General features: G+C 41.8%; 1 protein-coding gene across 1 annotated transcript in view; it reads right to left on the reverse strand.

The window, feature by feature from the left end:
• LOC109874573 (epidermal growth factor receptor-like) overlaps nucleotides 1-10,890 on the reverse strand; it is a 73,659-nt gene extending 62,769 nt beyond the window's left edge. Inside the window, exon 1 of the mRNA XM_020466542.2 lies at nucleotides 10,636-10,890. Within this exon, the coding sequence (XP_020322131.1) occupies nucleotides 10,636-10,729 (94 nt within the window). The 5' untranslated portion in view covers nucleotides 10,730-10,890. The remainder of the gene's footprint in view (nucleotides 1-10,635) is intronic.
• Nucleotides 10,891-14,449: the final 3,559 nt, after the last annotated feature.

Raw genomic sequence — 14,449 nt, forward strand, 5'->3', positions numbered from 1 at the left:
CGCTGTATTCTGTTGTATGTTAACGATTGGCTGAGCCTTGGATACAGCCAGTATTGCTCCAAATGCGCATCAGCCAGTAGTGATCTAAGCTCCCCCCGAACTTTTCTCATCGAATCTACACGAATCACTATTTTGGATTCAAAACGGCGAATTTCGCCAAAAGGTGACAAGTTTGCACCCCTGTAAATGCTGTGCGGTTATGCAGAACTTAAATTGGCCTTATGACTTGCAGGGATTGGCACTCTCAAATGTCTTAATTATAGGCTACCCCGAATTTCTCGGTCTCCTTTTTCTACCATGTTAAGTATTGACCGTCAGTAGGCCTAATAACACATATTCAACTGACAATTTACTGTTAGTTCCCTTCAGTTGGTATAGCCTACATTATTATTCTATTTGTTTACCTTAATGTGGTTCCTCTTTAAATGCCGTGACAGTCGTGTGGTTGTTGCTGTGGATCATTAGTAACGTATTAGTATTCAGACGCCTTGACTTTTTCCACATTTTTTTCCCACATTTTGTTACGTTACAGCCTTATTCTAATTTGTATTTTATTTTTTATTATTTGCCCTCATCAATCTACACACAATACCCCATAATTACAAATCAAAAAACAGATTTTTTGAAATGTTTGCAAATCTATTCAAAATTCAAAACTGAAATATTACATTTAAATAAGTATTCAGACTAGAGGTCGACCGATTATGATTTTCAACGCAGATACCATACCGATTATTGGAGGACCCCCAAAAAAATAATGACAATTACAACAATACTGAATGAACACTTGTTTTAACTTAATATAATACATCAATAAAATATATTTAGCCTCAAGTAAATAATGAAACATGTTCAACTTGGTTTAAATAATGCAAAAACAAAGTGTTGGAGAAGAAAGTAAAAGTGCAATATGTGCTATGTAAGAAAGCTAACGTTTCAGTTCCTTGCTCAGAACATGAGAACATATGAAAGCTGGTGGTTCCTTTTAACATGAGTCTTCAATATTCCCAGGTAAGAAGTTTTAGGTTGTAGTTATTATAGGAATTATAGGACTATTTCTCTCTATACCATTTGTATTTCATTAACCTTTGACTATTGGATGTTCTTAAAGACACTTTAATATTGCCAGTGTAACAGTATAGCTTCCGTCCCTCTCCTCGCTCCTCCCTGGGCTCAAACCAGCAACACAACGACAACAGCTACCATCGAAGCAGTGTTACCCATGCAGAGCAAGGGGAACAACTACTAGAAGGCTCAGAGCGAGTGACATTTGTAACGCTATTAGCGCGTGCTAACTAGCTAGCCATTTCACTTCGGTTACACCAGCCTCATCTTGCGATTTGAATGGCTTGAAGTCATAAATAGCGCAATGCTTGACACACAACGGAGAGAGAGAGAGAGAGAGAGAGAGAGAGAGAGAGAGAGAGAGAGAGAGAGAGAGAGAGAGAGAGAGAGAGAGAGAGAGAGAGAGAGAGAGAGAGAGAGAGAGAGAGAGAGAGAGAGAGAGAGAGAGAGAGAGAGAGAGAGAGAGAGAGAGAGAGAGAGAGAGAGAGAGAGAGAGAGAGAGAGAGAGAGAGAGAGAGAGAGAGAGAGAGAGAGAGACCGTCTCTTTTACAACACGGAGAAACAACTGCCAATGTTTGTGCCATTTATTGCTGTTCAATATTTGAATAGCTGTTTGCTGCTGTATATTGATGCAGGCCTACTGTCACCGAATATGCTACATTTATAAATCATGCAAGAACATATACAAATATTGTAAGTTATCTGTGTGTTGTATTAATGGATATTGGGAGTGATTTTGGTTATGGGGAAGACAACATTCATATTCAGTCAAAGCATTCAATTCACAGTCTGTGTTATCTGATAAACTTTGTTATTGGTTAAATATGGCTTGAATGCAGTAATTATAAGGAGGGGGGGGGGGGGGGGTCGAAGAACTCAAGTGAACAGTGGGCTGTTTTCCTGGTACACCGGATTGGCTGCACCTGTTGAGATGGTAAGATAGCAGCAGGACCTTTAGCTAGTTTTTCCAGACTAAATTCATGCGTCTCTTTCCACTGGAGCCTCTCACACAGCCACAGGTGACCCACTGGATCATGGAAAGGCTCAAAAATAACTCCATGACTCTGTTACCACAAACAAAGAAATAAGCTCAATGAGTAACTACATGCAGACAAAGTCCCCTTTCCCATGCATATATTCAGGATTCTGCATTGGTGATGACACAGTAGTCTACCTAGGGATACAAACAGTGTGTTTATCGATAATCAACTGTAAGTCTGTGTGAGATAGGGACTGTTCAATAATTTCCATCACTATTGACCATCTGGTATGTCTAACAGCACAAGAACTGCTTATCATGACACATATTGATTCATTTCTATGACAGCAAACATGAACAGAAGCCAGATGAATGATAACAAGCTGGTATTAATGGTGTCCTAATGACATAACGGAACTGAAGAATAACAATGGGCTCCTATAGTGCTGAGCGATTAGCCGAATATCCTGTTATTTTTTAGTTTTTTTTAAAACAGGCAATGTACCTTTTTTATGGTGAGCTCAATGCACACATTGTGTAGTTTCTCTATAGAGATAGATCAGACCAAGCCAGAACTGTAGGGAATTGTAGTTTCCAACAGGCCAACAATATTCTACATACTGTACACAGAACAGTAATATAATTGCAACATGCAAACATTAAAGATTTTACTGAGTTACAGTTCATATAAGTAAATCAGACAATTTAAATAAATTCATTAGGACAATCTATAAATGTCCTATGACTGGGACTAGAGAAATGCATCGGTTGGTCACAGATATCTTTAAAAAAGGTAGGGGTGTGGATCAGAAAACCAGTCCGTATCTGGTGTGACCACCATTTGCCTCATGCAGCATGACACAAACCTCCTTCACATAGAGGCTGTTGATTGTGAACCACAGCTTGGTGCCCTTGCTCGTGCTGGCCATAGATCACAATGCTCAGCAGATCTATAGGTGTTGCTTCCTGGATACCTGCAATCTACAGAAACACCGTTGTCGCTCTGTGAAACCGTACTCCAAATGTAATCTTTCTCTGCCACTCTGAGGTAGATTAGTTTATCAAAGAGAGTAGCAGAAACAGTGAGTTTTCCCCCCACAGCCCACAGTTAGCTCTCATGGCCATGCTCCAGAAGCCATATCCACAACAATGGCTTAAGCAGATGAGAAATCTGGGAAGGTCAGAGAGCACGCTTGGGTTCAAATAGTATTTGTTTTCTTTCAAACACTTTACCTACTCTTGACTGAGCTTGCCCTGGCGCAATGGAAACAATGGGTTAGTTCCAAAAGTGCAATCCCCTCACTTCTGGCACTCTAAGCAGGGCTCAATCAAACACTCAAAAGTATTTGAAAGAAAACCAATACTGTTTGAACCCAGGTCTGTTAGAGAGGCTACAATAACCAGACAAGCACCCCCTAGATTCTACTGAACATCCAAGCTGAGATTCTAGGGTTACTGAAGTATTGTAACCTATATTTCACTAATGCCCGACAACGGCAATATCAATCTGATCCTACAGAGTGGGCCTTAATGAAAATAAAATGTTTTTCTGAAAATATGGAAAACAATAGATAACGGATGGAGAGTCTAGAGAGATGTTGGTTGGAATCCAACAGAGAACATGAAGTGTTATGGAAGATAAGGTTTCTGGTATGGTACAGTGGCACTGAGGTATGATAATGAAGGTGTGCAAGAAGGCCAAAGGTAAAAAAGGATTGGAAGCACAATGCAATCTAGGCTTTATTGACAATATTTGATCCCTTAGGTCTTCATCAGGTCAGACCTGAACATGATATTTGACCTCCAGCACCTGCTGTGCCAATATGTAATATTCTCTTATACAAGAATAGGAGAGATACATGAGTCTGAATATATGATAGTATTCACACAGCTTCATTAAAAGATAGCAGTTTGGCTGTGGCACAAATTGCAGCATATTGATATAAGGGGGCTTGGTAAGTTGTGTCCACGCGGGCCGGGCCTTGCTTCGCAGGCAGCCTGGTGTTGTGATGGGGATTAAGGATTTAGCTGCGAACATGTCCCTATGATTAGACTGATCTGACACAGGTCATCTTTTATTGTCTCTGGACCCACAGAGACCGATATCCTTTCTATCTTCCTACTCCATGTCTCTTCTCTCTCTAACAGCTTGGCATGGGGAGAGATGTAATGAGATGACACACCGAAAAGATGAGAGGAATTTTTAGGACTGCCTGCAATAAGAAATAAATGTCAGCCATCTATCTGCAAATTCGATGTGTCATCTCTATCAAAAACAGGCATTTTGGGGTGACCGCAACAAGAACCATCTCAACCATCTCCGAGTTCTCCAAATAGAGATCCACTGGAAGACATATTGACTGAAATGCATTCGAGCCCAGTAATGTATAATTGCTGGAGTGATTGCTTCTGGGTGGATGATGAGGATAATTATCTGGGTTATATTAGCGTCTTCTCAGAAGATAACAGTTTATCATCATTGGTACCAATGGCGTGCGGGAAGAAACATCAGATGAGCTCTCAGATTAACTTTTTTTGACCAAATATTGTAGGCAGGCCCTTGACTAGAGTCCATGGATATTGATTTAGGGACCCCGCCAGTGAAAAACTATCTAGGGGAAACTCTGCGCCAACGTAGTCTGTTTGGCATGACAATGACAGCAATGGCGTTGGCAAGACAATGCAAACAGATCTGGGACCAGGTTAGTACCAACTTGCAGAAATAAACATTGGAAGATCTCTTAACTCTAGTTCTACCTAAATCCCACCACCAGCATCACTAAATGGGGTGCTGGGCACAGGCTGTCACATTAGGACTGGCAGAACGCTTTGGCCTCCCGAGTGGCACAGTGTTCTAATGCTAGATGCTTTACTACAGACCCTGGTTCGATCACGGGCTATATCACAACCGGCCGTGATCGGGAGTCCCATAGGGCAGGGCACCATCGGCACAGCGACGTCCTGGTTAGGGGAGGGTTTAGCCGAGGTAGGCCGTCATTGTTCTTAACTGACTTGCCTAGTTAAAAAAGGTTCAATAAAATAAAAAATAAATCAAAAGAATTGACATGGCCCCCTTCCTGTGGGAGATGGGTAATTGTTGCTAAATGCATTGCCAGTAGCCCACTGCTTTGCCTTGATGTCATCCGCATGCATACAGGGTAACCACATAAATACAGTGCCTTGCGAAAGTGTTCGGCCCCCTTGAACTTTGCGACCTTTTGCCACATTTCAGGCTTCAAACATAAAGATATAAAACTGTATTTTTTTGTGAAGAATCAACAACAAGTGGGACACAATCATGAAGTGGAACGACATTTATTCGATATTTCTAACTTTTTTAACAAATCAAAAACTGAAAAATTGGGCGTGCAAAATTATTCAGCCCCCTTAAGTTAATACTTTGTAGCGCCACCTTTTGCTGCGATTACAGCTGTAAGTCGCTTGGGGTATGTCTCTATCAGTTTTGCACATCGAGAGACTGACATTTTTTCCCATTCCTCCTTGCAAAACAGCTCGAGCTCAGTGAGGTTGGATGGAGAGCATTTGTGAACAGCAGCTTTCAGTTCTTTCCACAGATTCTCGATTGGATTCATGTCTGGACTTTGACTTGGCCATTCTAACACCTGGATATGTTTATTTTTGAACCATTCCATTGTAGATTTTGCTTTATGTTTTGGATCATTGTCTTGTTGGAAGACAAATCTCCGTCCCAGTCTCAGGTCTTTTGCAGACTCCATCAGGTTTTCTTCCAGAATGGTCCTGTATTTGGCTCCATCCATCTTCCCATCAATTTTAACCATCTTCCCTGTCCCTGCTGAAGAAAAGCAGGCCCAAACCATGATGCTGCCACCACCATGTGACAGTGGGGATGGTGTGTTCAGGGTGATGAGCTCTGTTGCTTTTACGCCAAACATAACGTTTTGCATTGTTGCCAAAAAGTTCCAATTTGGTTTCATCTGATCAGAGCACCTTCTTCCACATGTTTGGTGTGTCTCCCAGGTGGCTTGTGGCAAACTTTAAACGACACTTTTTATGGATATCTTTATGAAATGGCTTTCTTCTTGCCACTCTTCCATAAAGGCCAGATTTGTGCAATATACGACTGATTGTTGTCCTATGGACAGAGTCTCCCACCTCAGCTGTAGATCTCTGCAGTTCATCCAGAGTGATCATGGGCCTCTTGGCTGCATCTCTGATCAGTCTTCTCCTTGTATGAGCTGAAAGTTTAGAGGGACGGCCAGGTCTTGGTAGATTTGCAGTGGTCTGATACTCCTTCCATTTCAATATTATCGCTTGCACAGTGCTCCTTGGGATGTTTAAAGCTTGGGAAATCTTTTTGTATCCAAATCCGGCTTTAAACTTCTTCACAACAGTATCTCGGACCTGCCTGGTGTGTTCCTTGTTCTTCATGATGATCTCTGGGCTTTTAACGGACCTCTGAGACTATCACAGTGCAGGTGCATTTATACGGAGACTTGATTACACACAGGTGGATTGTATTTATCATCATTAGTCATTTAGGTCAACATTGGATCATTCAGAGATCCTCACTGAACTTCTGGAGAGAGTTTGCTGCACTGAAAGTAAAGGGGCTGAATAATTTTGCACGCCCAATTTTTCAGTTTCTGATTTGTTAAAAAAGTTTGAAATATCCAATAAATGTCGTTCCACTTCATGATTGTGTCCCACTTGTTGTTGATTCTTCACAAAAAAATACAGTTTTATATCTTTATGTTTGAAGCCTGAAATGTGGCAAAAGGTCGCAAAGTTCAAGGGGGAATACTTTCGCAAGGCACTGTCTATTCAGATCCCCAGTGCAAACTCAGGCAGGACTTTCAGCTCTTGTTGTCACTAATTTAGGAGGTTTGTCACACCAGTTCAACACTGACATTTAGTCCCAGGAGAGAAATAGAATAGTCTCTTGAATTCTAGATAAATCCACTAGTTTAGAGTACTTTTCAAAAGATGAGTTGAATGGGGAAGACAAGGCACAACCTGAACCTCATTAACATATTGTGACATTGTTGACATCTTCTCTTCACTGAGTAACTCATGACTTTATGTGTAACCACAAACACTCAGCAATCAGAACCGCTCAGCTACTTTTATAAGACATACTGAAACATTTCAGATTGTTGTTTTGACATCAGCCAACATGAGGAGAATTGTCAAATTAACAGACTATAACATACTGTAATTTCGCACCATGTTCATTCTGGCTTGAATATTTTGCGAACTGTGAGTGTGTGTTATGAAAAAGTTGCTAGTAAAAGAAACATCTGTCACAGCCCGTGGCCAAACAACAAAAAGACGTTTGCCTTCGTCCTCCTAAACCATATGGCAGGACTGTGAAATTCTATGTAACACCATCTTTCTAAACATATGTTCGATCTACTGAAACTTAAAAAGACAAATTCTCCAGTCCAGTGACTATTTCTTTGCTTCTCTCTCTTTTATTGGCTCTCTAAAAGCCTTATTTAGGGTCCTTTCACAACAGGGGGCCAATGTGCTCTGTCCGGTTTGTTTAGCTGCTCGGAAATATTTAGGAAATCTGTCTTTTGGCTCAAAAACACGCCTGCCTTGTTATGATTCTGTGAACACCGGCTGGGACTGGGAAAGGATAGTATCTTAATGAGTGATCGGGGGGGATACCTGCACAAAAAGTGGTTTTCCTCCATACCTTGTTCTCCATCTTATTTTAAAATAGGGAGCCAATTTGTTTTTAGCATTTATTTCCCTGACTGATCAAAACTCGTTTTCTCGTCGCTCTGAGGCAGACATATGGTGAGCAATATGCTTAAAACATCGAATCACAATTATTATTATTTTTTTTAAATCACAGTATTGAATCGCAATACAAATAGAATCGCAAAACATATTGTATCGGCACCCAAGTATCGTGATAATAACCTCAATTGTCAGGTTCCTGACAATTCCCAGCCTTAAACTTAATAGAACCAGCTGATGAAACCTGTTGCAATTGGAGCTAGTCAGGAACCATGTTTTTGGCCTCCGAGTTTGAGTGCACTTATTGTAAATCGCTCTAAATAAGAACATCCGCAAGCTACCCAACATGACTCAAATGAAACATAAATGTTTGGATCTCAATAAAGATTTTTTCCATGATATTGCCACCACAAAGTAATCAATTTGCCTTCTTGTCAGCTCAGGGATAACATGTACTTCACTGGATGTTAGTCTTATTGGCTCCTGGTTTACTCTGGTTTAAATGCATTTGAGGTGTCAAAAGTACATAGTAGGGAGAGCAAAAAACACCCCAAGATAAGAAACCTATGATAACGTCAAGTCTAAAATGTGAAGTCCCAAAGAACAGGAGAGAAGAGTGGACAATGGCAACTGACCAAATAAAGCGGATCACCACCTTGAGTTTCTCAAAGCTAATACACAAATCATCCAGCAGGTAAAGTGAGTGGCATACTGGCATACTCAAACAAAATAAAACACTGGTCAATTAGGTATGTGCAAAAAATTGTTCTCCAACATACACTGTATATACAAAAGTATGTGGACACCCCTTCAAATGAGTGGATTTGGCTATTTCAGCCACAGCTGTTGCTGGCAGGTGTACAAAGTTGAGCACACAGCCATGTAATCTCCATAGACAAACATTGGCAGTAGAAGGGTCTTCCTGAAGAGCTCAGTGACTTTCAACGTGGCACCGTCATAGGATGTCAGTTCGTCCAACAAGTCAGTTCGTCAAATGTCTGCCCTGCTAGAGCTGCCCCGGTCAACTCTAAGTGCTGTAATTGTGAAGTGGAAACCTCTAGGAGCTGCAACGGCTCAGCCGCGAAGTGGTAGGCCACACAAGCTCACAGAACGGGACCGCCGGGTGCTGAAGCATGTAAAAATCGTCTGTCCCCGGTTGCAACACTCACCACCGAGTTCCAAACTGCCTCTGGAAGCAACGGCAGCATAATAACTGTTCTTAGGGAGCTTCATGAAACGGGTTTCAATGACCGAGCAGCCACACACAAGCCTAATATCACCATGTGCAATGCCAAGCATCGGCTGGAGTGGTGTTAAGCTTGCCACCATTGGACTCTGGAGCAGTGGAAATGCACTCTCTGGAGTGATAAATCACGCTTTACCATCTGGCAGTCCGACGTACGAATCTGGGTTTGGCAGATGCCAGGAGAACCCTAGCTGCACCAATGCATAGTGCCAACTGTAAAGTTTGGTGGAGGAGGTCTGGGACTGTTTTTCATGGTTCGGGCTAGGCCTCTTAATTCAAGTGAAGGGAATTCTTAATGCTACATACAGCATACAATGACATTCTAGACGATTCTGTGCTTCCAACTTTGTGGCAACAGTTTGGGGAAGGCCCTTTATAGTTTCAGCATGACAATGCCCCCGTGCACAGAGAGAGGTCCATACCGATATGGTTTGTTGAGATCGATATGGAAGAACTTGACTGGCCTGCACAGAGCCCTGACCTCAACCCCATTGAACACCTTTGGGAGGAATTGGAACACCAACTGTGAGCCAGGCCTAATCACCCAACATCTGTGCATTTTGTGATTGAATGTAAGCAAGTCCCCACAATGTTCCAACATCTAGTGGAAAGCCTTCCCAGAAGAATGGAGGCTGTTATAAGCAGCAATGGAGAGTAACTACATATTAATACCCATGATTTTGGAATGAGATGTTCGACATGCAGGTGTCCACATAACTTTTGGTCATGTAGTATATGTTACAATGTAAAATGTGATACAGTGGAAGTCATTGCAAAACAACTCCCCTCCCTTTCCAGGGAATCACCAATGGCTAGAATATTCTGGTGCGTTGCCTAATGCTGCATTCCTAACCAAGCTGGAAGGTGGTGATTACCAGGTGTCAAGTTGTAAAGACCAGTTGGATGCATTCACATGCTTTGAACTTGTTGGCCAACAAGCTGCGTCAACCATACACTAAAAGTACATGCTTGTAAAGATATTAGTGTTCAATAAAGATATGAATAGATCGCTTTTTATAAATAAGGTTGTTGCATTTAACTGCTGAAAATGCTGTTACTGATGTCATTTCCTCAATAGGTGACGTCAGATGTCAGCATGTGGGCGAAGTCGGAGCACAGGGATGATAGACCTAGTAATTACCAGTTGGAGGGGCTTTCAAGTGGATTTCCCACAATTCGTATGTGGTAAATACCACCTTCCCATTTTGTTATGAATGCAGCATAAATTCTTCGTTTCGCATGGGATGTGTACTGTAGTTGCGCTGTAGTGGTCTATTGGTCCATGTTTGTGTTCCTTGGCACATCAAACAGTACCTACTATGAAAGTCTATCAACGAACTTTCTATAAAATGTAGGCAATCATAATATACCTAGAGTGAACTATTTTTTTACAAGTGGGCTACATAGTCCCAGACAAGTAATAACCAGCAAGACCTCTTCACTAAGGTTACTGGATTCTTTCCCATGCTGGTTGTCTGGAGTTTCTAAATCTTGAAAGTGTTTTACGCTCGCGGTAGTGAAATGCCTGAACTTTCGTTGATAATCTAAAGAAATGCAACTAGGATTCCAAAAATGTTCACTAAAATAGGCGAATATAAGCACATGATATTTGTCTTACCTTTCTTTTCCGGCAACGCATAGGAGACCAAAGAGGTGAAAATGATCCAGATTTGAAACAGTGTAGCCATGGTATTTGTTAAACTCGTCTTCATTCTTCCCCACCGAATGTATGAAAACGTGTCAGTTCATACTAATTATGCATAAAATCCAACTAACTTTACATTAAAACTGTGAGGTGGCGTCAACTGAAGGACTTATCTTTACTTGTACGTTTGACAGCTCCTTCTCCTCCTGTATTTCTCAACAGTACGAGACGTTCGAAGGAAAGCGAGAGAAACCGAAGGGATTTCTGACGTCATCAGTAGGGAGGACCACTGGTGTAAATTCTCATGCATCCTCTCAGGTCACCAGATAAGAAATTGCAAAGGGTGTCTCTTCAATTTTTCTATATGATGCATGATTAACGAAAATACAGAAGGCAGGGTAGCCTAGTGGTTAGAGCGTTGGACTAGTAACCGGTTGCAAGTTCATAACCCCCAAGCTGACAATGTACAAATCTGTCGTTCTGCCCCTGAACAGGCAGTTAACCCACTTCCTAGGCTGTCATTGAAAATAAGAATTTGTTCTTAACTGACTTGCCTAGTTAAAAAAAGGTAAATAAAATAATTAACTTGATAGACTATATAAATAGTTAACTACAATTTACATGCATAAGCCTTCAGTTAAATAGAGGCATACATGTGCTTCTTCTAATGCATTATGAAGAGGGTATTGATAGGAAGTGTTACTCTGACTAAAACCATAGCAACATTATATTGCAATCTTGTCACCCTCAGTCTTCCTCACTTATTTTTTGGACCTAAAACAAACAAGTGATCAGAGTAACACCGCCAGGGTTCGACAAGTTCATGGCCAATTAATAGCATGTGCAGACAATTGTTGACAGAAGGTCAGCCTGGTCAAAGTGATCTAAATGGCCGCCAAGCCAGAGATGTTTGTGTTGCTGTACACAGAGCTGTGTGTGTGTGTTTCTGTACACAGAGCAGACTCTGTGGGGACAGGAGTGATAGAAAACATTTGTCACGTCGGTCGTTATCTCATTATGCTGGAATCGAATGGCTCTGCAAATTGTCTTTGGTTGCAGAATAGAGGAGGAAGAGGATATCATGTGTATCGGTGAAGTTACTACCATTTCTACTCTCCTCACAGAGTGCTTGGCTAAAGACAAATAGGTACAGTAGGGTTTGATTTTTTTATGGTATTTTGAGAATGTGGATGTGTTGCAACTGTTTCTTAGTTTTTTTTACACAGTCCGTATTGACCCCTTTCTGGGTCCAGATCCAGACCACAGTCCGTCTGAGTATGGCTGATCTATGGCATATGGGGTTTGTAGTTTATGACAGCCTACCCTGATAACAATTGAACCTGATATGAGAGGTCAGGACTCACCTTGCTGTGTTGGACCTCCGTAACCTTACATTTCTCCTGGATCTGATGTTGCCTTCGCATTCTTCAGCTGTGGACAGAGAGGAACATCAATACACTTTCAAGTGGACTACACTCCAACTGCCTGTTTTAAAGGAAGGTAGTTATTGTTGCACAGGAGATTGGTGGCACCTTAGTTTGGGAGGAGGGGTTTGTGGTAATGGCTGGTGCGGAATCAGTAGAATGATATCAAATACATCAAACACGTTGTTTGATGGTTTGTGGTGGTTTGATGCCATTCCATATGCTCCGCTCCAGCCATTATTATGAGCCTTCCTCCCCTCAGCAGCCTACACTATATTGTTGTGCCTTATATATCCAGTCTCTCAGATGGTTTGTCTTGTCTTTAACACTCACTGACCTCTTTCTCCCAGATGGTTTGTCTTTAACACTCACTGACCTCTTTCTCCCAGATGGTTTGTCTTTAACACTCACTGACCTCTTTCTCCCAGATGGTTTGTCTTTAACACTCACTCACCTCTTTCTCCCAGATGGTTTGGTTTGTCTTTAAGACTCACTTTTAGGGCTGGGACTAGGGCTATGGCTGAGAATAGGGTTGGGTCTATGTCTGGGGCAGGGCCTGGAGCTCGGGCTGGGACTAAGGCTATGGCTGGTACAAGGGCTGGGGTTGGGTCTATGGCTGGGGCAGTGCCTGGAGGTCAGACTGGGTCTAGGGCTTTGCCTGGGGCTATATGGTTATCAACAGCCTCTCTGATTGTTATGTTGACATATAGCTCAGGAATTCTGTGGAATCTGTCTTCATGGTCCAAACTCACCAAGACAGTCGTGAAAAGGACATGGCAACGCCTATTCCCCCTCAGGAGACTGAAAAGATTTGGCATAGGTCCACAGATGCTCAAAAAGTTATACAGCTGCACCATCGAGAGCATCCTGACTGGTTGCATCACCGCCTGGTATGGCAACTACTCGGCCTCCGACCGCAAGGCGCTACAGACGGTAGTGTGGCAGGCCTGTTACACCACTGGGGCCAAGTTTCCTGCCTCCCAGGACCTCTATACCAGGCAGTGTCAGAAGTAGGCTCTAAACATTGCCATAGACTGTTCTCTCTGCTACCGCACGGCAAGCAGTACCGGAGCTCCAAGTCTAGGTCCAAAAGGCTTCTTAACAGCTTCTACCCCCAAGCCATAAGACTGCTGAACAGCTAATCAAATGGCTACCCAGACTATTTGCATTCTATTACCTCGACTAACCTGTACCCCCGCACGTTGACTCTGTACCAGTACCCCCCCGTATATAGCCTCATTATTGTTATTTTATTGTTGCTCTTTTATTTTTTACTTTAGTTTATGTAGTAAATATTTTTCTTAACTGCATTGTTGGTTAAGAAAAATACGAGTTAAGTCCTTGTAAGTAAGCATTTCATGGTAAGGTCTACTACTGTTGTATTTGGCGAATGTGAGAAATAAAATTTGATTTTGATTTGATATCTCCAGACAGAGTGGACGTTGGTAATGGTCACTGCTGTCCCAGCTCTCACTAATACAGGTGTTGCAGAAGCTGTGTCCAGATGGAATGGAGACTGGCTCAGTGAACACATCCAGACAGCTGGAGCACTGTGTATCTTCAGAAACGTCACGCTGGAGGCAGGGGCGCAACGTTTACTGGAATTGCATTTTTGTCCCCCTCCCAGTTTTATAATTGGAATGTGATACAAAATTAGGCAACGGAGTGCTTTAGGACCGTGTTGACACCTCCGAGCGGTTGGGTAGAAAACATAACATATGTTTATGACCCCCCCACTTCTAAAACCAAAGTTGTGCCCCTGGCTGGAGGAACACATATCTGGGAATAAAGACACAAGTGGAGCCAACACAAGTCTTCAGGTCTGAGGCAAGGGTACTCATCACATGAGCATATAGACATGAGTATACACTCCCTTACGTATTCATTTGGACAGTGAAGATAAAACGTTTAATTTGGCTCTAAACTCCAGCATTTTGGATTTGATATTGAATGTTTTATATGAGGTGACATGACAGAATGTCACCTTTTATTTGAGGGCATTTTCATACATATCTGTTTTATCGTAGGGGAGTGCATATACAGTCAGGTCCATAATTATTGGCACCCTTGATAAAGATGAGCGAAAAATACTGTTTTTTGAATACATTGAAATAATGAGATATATTGTACTAATACAATTGCTCAGAGAAATACTTTTTGTTTAGAAAGTAATAAAAACATTTAAAATGTCAAAATCAATCAAAATGATTGTCACTGTTTCAGTCCTCTAACACCCTGCCCATGCCAGGATAACAACACTGAGCCTTTTTCTCAAATGTTTTATGAGATTAGAGAACATATTGGGAAGGATATTAGACCATTCCTCCATAGAGAATCTTTCCAGATCCTTGATTTCTTTCTGT

Source organism: Oncorhynchus kisutch, linkage group LG30 (assembly GCF_002021735.2).
Source record: "Oncorhynchus kisutch isolate 150728-3 linkage group LG30, Okis_V2, whole genome shotgun sequence".
Taxonomy (NCBI): Eukaryota; Metazoa; Chordata; class Actinopteri; order Salmoniformes; family Salmonidae; genus Oncorhynchus; species Oncorhynchus kisutch.